The sequence below is a fragment of the Atta cephalotes genome, assembly GCF_000143395.1.
Source record: "Atta cephalotes unplaced genomic scaffold scaffold00034, whole genome shotgun sequence".
In the NCBI taxonomy this organism is placed as follows: Eukaryota; Metazoa; Arthropoda; class Insecta; order Hymenoptera; family Formicidae; genus Atta; species Atta cephalotes.
The window spans coordinates 3,407,709-3,414,002 of record NW_012130098.1 but is presented as its reverse complement, the minus strand read 5'-3'; the positions used below and the strand labels follow the sequence as shown (position 1 = coordinate 3,414,002).

At 32.4% G+C, this 6,294-nt stretch overlaps 1 protein-coding gene across 1 annotated transcript; it reads left to right on the top strand.

Moving 5' to 3' along the window:
- Positions 1-6,010, top strand: LOC105621548 (serine/arginine-rich splicing factor 2). Its single transcript, XM_012203021.1, has 3 exons — positions 1-182; positions 5,511-5,654; positions 5,809-6,010. Exons 1-3 carry the CDS (start codon positions 1-3, stop codon positions 6,008-6,010), a joined length of 528 nt encoding a protein of 175 aa, XP_012058411.1.
- Positions 6,011-6,294: the final 284 nt, after the last annotated feature.

Here is a 6,294-nt window from a genome sequence, read left to right as displayed (position 1 = left end):
ATGAGTTACGGTAGGCCACCGCCCCGCATCGACGGGATGGTTTCCCTGAAAGTCGACAATCTCACGTATAGGACGACGCCGGAAGATCTGAGGCGCGTGTTCGAGCGATGCGGCGAGGTTGGCGACATTTATATTCCCCGGGATCGCTTCACGCGCGAAAGCCGCGGCTTTGCGTTTGTCAGGTGAGCCACGTTTCAATAATCGCGTCTCGCGATTGTGCACGCCCGCCATATGGACGGTACATTCAATTAACCGCTCTCTTGTGGGCAATGGTGTGTCTTGGATATATTGACGCCAACGGTGATGGTGACGTCACGATGCGAGCGCATTAGTTCGCAAATCGATGTTTCCGATTGGAACGCTATACTCCTATATGCTAAGATGACCAACCATCTCAAATTAGAAGTCTCTTTGGGTCTGTTTTCCGTGACTTAACTACACATTTTGGAACTTAAAGTGAGACAAGTATATGTTTTATATTTGACGAAAGTAGGAAAGAGAATTTTAGTACCAAGTATCTATCATAGAACACGGAATTTTGATCGGAATCATTCTGATTTTCCTAGAAAACAATAGAAATCTAGAGAATAATTCCGATCGGAATTCATTCAGACTTATTTCATGATAAGAAACAAGTTTGTTAAACGAGAAGGATAACACTTAGGGAGAGATGTACTTCCGAAAATGTGAACTCTCCGATTTTCTTCTCGATTGATATACTACTATATTTTGATGCCATAATTACGAATACTGAATTGATTACAAATATGATCGTGAAAATTACCGGGATCATTTTCAAGATCAAATATTTAAAAAACTTTTTTTCACATTTTTTTTCATAGAAAATCGTGTGCCCTTCGCAGGGGGGAGGAGAGGGGGGGAGAGTCGCTTCGCATGGAAAGTCGAAATCCACAGTATAATTATGGAAGTCATGTGCTCCTTAGCAAAAGGAATGGGGGGGGGGGGGGGGGGCATGAACCAAAATCTAACAGCTCTACTTGCGATTATATAAAATGTAAAAGTTTATATTTAACCGTAAAAATGATCTTGTCGGCAATTTCCATGATCGTATTTGTAATTAGTACACAAAAGTACAGATAAAAATCAGTTTTAATAAATATTAATAAATATTTGTAATATAACTAATAAAATATTAGTAAATATTTGACCGTGAAAATGATCTTGTCAGTAATTTTCATGATCATATTAGAGCATTAAAATACAGTAATATATCAATCAACAAGAAAATCGGGGGGATCGCCTTTTCGGAAGTACTCCAATATTGAATTTTTTTTTATGTCCCTCTCTTTTTTTTGAGGAATTGGTCACCTTACATATGTATTTTTTTCCATAATACGATTTTTTTCGAACAATTTAAAATAAAATGACAACATATCTTTAATACCAAGATTATTAGAGCAATGTCACAAATCATTTTTGAAATTCACATGTTTTACATACATGATAAGTCCATTTTAATCAATTTAGTCAATTTTCTTTGAAATTATTAATGATACGAAGAAATGCTTTAGATGAAAGTGGAACGGTTTTGAGAGAAATGTATTCTGATCAAGTTGTTTTTCTTCTAGGTGGAGGCGCGAAGAAAATATGAAAGTCACTTCTATTTTTTTTTAATAGAATTATATGATTTTTTTTATCAGGTATAAATGATTTCTCTAATTCTGCATATAAAAGTATTAAGATAGAGATATAAAAAAATCAATAGTTTACGAGAAATATTTTATACTTTATTCTGGTACATTTTAATATAAAATGTTAAATATCTCTAAACTTAGTAAACTTTCAACTTCTTTTATTATTATACTTTAATATGGTTATGAACAGAATAATGAGTTGAATTAATTGGTATAAAGAAAATACATAGTTGCTTATTTAAAAAAGTATTCATCTTGTTTACATATTTTTTTCTGAAGCAACTGTCTTTACACCAATTGAGTCATCTCATTTTTTTGTTTAAGTATTAAGGTAAAAAGTATTAAGGTACGATTATTAAAAAATTATTAATTCACACGCACGCACGCACGCACGAGATATTTAACGAGATATTTTATGTCAGAATGAAGTATAAAATATCTCATAAATTATTGATTTTTTTTTATATCTGTACCTTGTAACCTTGTAACCTTGTTTTATACAGCTGAATAACTAGAGGAATCATTACGTAAAAATTATAATTCCATTTAAAAAAGTGGAAGTGAATCTTCATAGCTTTTTGGTGCCCCATCTAGAAAAATAAATAAATAAATAAATAAATAGTAACAATCCAAAATATGTCTCTCTCTAAATCATTCCACCTTCATGTGAAAGATTTTTTTTGTATTATTAATAATTTTGGAAAGAAAATCGATTATATTGATTAAAATGGATTACTCTATACATATCTGTGTGATGTAAAATCGAAAAATTTCACCGCTCTTATCTTATTACTTTTATATAATCCGATTTGGAAATAAACGCGCTTTATTTACTATAACAGGGTTACTACAGATTTAAAAAAAAAATCAAAACAATCGGGAAAAATCGTGGAAATTTAAATGGATCGTGGAAAATCTGGAAAAATCAGGGAACAATATAAAAGTCTAGAATTTTGAGCTTTGCATTTCTAAAAAAATGCTTTTATTCTAAACAATATTGTTACAATTTAAAAAAATATATATTTAACACTTATAATTAAATACTGATTTTCTTACAGCGAATTCGATTGGATGCACTGATGCACATTCAAGACATACACAAAATAAACAAAAATATGTTTATACATAAACATAGAAATCGATTAAAATACTCAATACATTTATTGTACTATTAGATGAAATATGTTTTATAATTTTAAATATTTGCATTTCACTTTTATACACAAATTAAATCAGTGTACAACGGCTTTAATGTGCACTAGTGCTTTCAATCGAATTTTACTCAGTATTACAAACTGTAGACTATGCATCAGTCGTTATGTTAAAAGAAATGTAATTATTACTTTTTTACATGTAGAAATTAGACATTTCTTACAATGTCAAATTAATTTTTAATTTTTGTATTCTTTAATTTTTTCTCTTATGCTTCTAAAAAAATAGAAAAAAATAGAAAAAAAATTAATGTAAACTATTAATTCTGGTTCGGGCGATAATGACATGTTCTCGGATAATCCCTGAATTAGAAGGACTAATATAGTTCGTTTGGAATCGTGATCGTCATGTTCAACAACACGGTTTCGAGAAAAACGCATTTAAAGTTTTGAAATATTTTAATACAAATACTGTTCCTTTTGCCATTAGAAACGAAAAATTTTCACGCAAAGCGAGGTCCACTTCACCTCCCTTCTTGTCTAAGAGAAAGTCGGTGGGGGTGGATCTCATTTCGCGTAGAAAGTCTTATGCCTTTGGTAAAAAGAGTATAAGGTAATTTTTAATCCTTCATGATCACTGTGAGTCAAATTGACCCAAAATGAGCATATGATAAATCATCTCAAGAGGATTAGGCGAATATGCATTTGAAAATATTACAAATTTAAAAAGTTATTTTTTCAGTAATAAAACTCATTTTTCCGAAGTTAACATATTTGCGGTTTTTTTTTAGTGTTAAAATTACATTTTTCACTACGTTATTCTATTTTCTCAAAGACTAAAATTATATACTGTAATTTTTTTAAGTCAATGGAACTAATACTATTGATTTGATAACACTTCAAAAATGATCATTTTAATCATCGTGTAGCTTTTTTGAAATGTGATCATGAAAGATTAAAATTGTGTATGATAAAAGTAAGACATTTTTCAAAATTTATTTGTTAATAGCTTTACTGTTAATGAAATAATCATCTTTTCAAGGATACTTGAGTACAACATCCCTCCTATATATGAAGTGTTATATACAGAAAATAAGGAAATTTTGAAAATGAATCTTATGTAAATATATCTCGAAAACTATATGAAATCACCAATTAATTCATAAGAAAAAATTGAATCAGTATTCTTACTTTTATAATGTTATAACATGTTAAGGTCAAGGTCATCGAAGAGGTTTCCCCTAAAAGAAATATCTTTGTTACAATGTTAAGAACTATCACTATCGCAAATCCTTCTCTCTTCATGATTCCACACAAAGCGAAGGAATCCACCTCATTTCCCTTTTACCTAGGGACATCCGACTTTCCACACCAAGCGAGGTCCACTCCATCCTCCTTTCTTACAGAGCAATTGATTTTCTAAGCAGGTAGAATATAGATATGGATCTCGCTTCGCGGGAAAATTTGAACATCTCTAAACTGAGGGAAGTAGGATGGAGTCATGAGGCTTCCTGGAGAGAAAAGGAAGAAAGATGAACTGGTGTAAAAGTTCAGCCAAAAAGAACAGGTCTATGAAGTCTCATTTTCGCTTTGTATGGAAAGTCATTACGCAAGGGGGAAGTCAGTGTGGAATAGTCAGATTTCTACATATATGTAATATACAAGATGATTTAAAATAACCTTTTGTTCTTAAAGATATATATTCCTGGCCATATTCTGAAATGATTTTTCCTTTGTCAAAAATTTGTTCGAAGCTTCGTTTTTAAAATATAAAAAGAAGTAGTTAGCGTCGATAGCTAGATCACAAGTCCAGAACGGCAAGTAAGCAGGAGTGACACGCTCACCGGTACATGTGAGTGCTTACGCTCCTGTTAGACTCAACAGTCACGACAGTATGCACGTCTACAATATACATTCGAATTTTCTCTCTTTCTCACATACGCGCGCGCGTGCGTGTTAAATATATTATAATATATATTAATATATTATTTAATATAGTTTTATCCTGAAATTGATATTTAAATAATCTGATATCTGTGGAAAGTTACGTTTGTAATGGAAATTCATTGCAATAAATTTTTATTTTGGATAGTAATCTGACGGAAAATTGTTTATCCGTCTTTCTTCAGAAGCTGGAGAATTATCAAAATTATCGAATCTCTACAATATGTTTAATAGTTTTATACTTATAATTTTATACTCTTACTCGAAATTAATTTTGGTTTATTCCATATTATTAATTGGTTTAGTGTCGAGAAAGAAGCATAGTCGCGTTTCTCATAGGAAACGTTTTACGTCTGTTTCTTAAAACGCGATTTGCAGATACTTATGTTGACTTCGCGTTATTATTTTGTCTGATTCTACATTTATATAAAAAACTCTTTAATACTTAACTTTTATTAGAATCGTACAAAGATGACAAATGCTTTGATATCATTTACAAGTTAAAGTTAGTAATAATTAATGTTGATAACTGAATAAGTGTGAGGAATTAGAAAGAGGGGGAAGGAGAGAGAAGAGAGGAGAGAATAATTCCAAATCTTATTCGTATGATGATAAAAATATTTATCTTGCTTAGAATATAAGTGAATCACGCAGTGCTACATGAGAAAAATGTATAGGTAGCATATGTTAAGAAAGGAAATGAAATATACTGAAAATATTGAAGCAGTAAGTCGAGTATTTTGAATATATTTCTTGGCAGATTTTATGATAAGCGCGATGCGGAAGACGCATTAGATGCCATGGACGGAAGACTGTTGGACGGTAGGGAACTCCGAGTTCAAATGGCACGGTACGGACGTCCGACATCTCCGCATCGTAGCCGTGGAAGTCGTCGTCGTGGAAGGTGAGTTTGTGTTGTTTTTATTTATTTAGAGCGTACAAATAGAATGAAAAAGAGGAAGGAGAGAAGGGAGGGAAGAAGGAGGAATGGAAAGAATAAATTATTTTTCAGTGCAAATATTTTGTTTATTAGAGAATTTTCGATTATTTGTTTACAGATCACGAAGTAGAAGTAGAGATCGCAGGCGTTCGCGATCTCGATCCCGTAGTAGGTCGCGTAGTCGTGACAGAGACCGCAGGCGCTCTTACAGCCGCAGCCGTAGTCGCTCTCGTTCGGACAGCAAGAGCTCACGTGGCAAATCACGCTCGCGTAGCAAATCTCAGGACAGGCAGAAAGACAGTCGTTCCAAATCCAGGTGAGAATTACCTCAGTTAATTTCGAGATAAGAAAATAAGTCTTTACGTTTTATTAAATCGCTGAAACATTTTTCTCTCATGATTGATCAATTGTTACATATGTTTCCAGGGACTGAACTAATTGAAGAGTGTGCGAGAGGATAAGAATGAATGCGCGCGTATCCAACGAGTGCCGAATAATCTATATTGAGATTGAGAAAAAAAGGTATTCCATTACCCTCTATAGCAACACTCGCACGCTTCTTCACGTTCTTCTATCATTTAAATACATACATGTTAAAATGATA

Coding starts and splice junctions, on each gene's coding strand:
- LOC105621548 (XM_012203021.1), top strand. CDS start 1: ATGAGTTACGGTAGGCCACCGCCCCGCATCGACGGGATGGTTTCCCTG. Junction 183..5,510: donor CGCGGCTTTGCGTTTGTCAG/GTGAGCCACGTT, acceptor ATTTCTTGGCAG/ATTTTATGATAAGCGCGATG. Junction 5,655..5,808: donor GGAAGTCGTCGTCGTGGAAG/GTGAGTTTGTGT, acceptor ATTTGTTTACAG/ATCACGAAGTAGAAGTAGAG.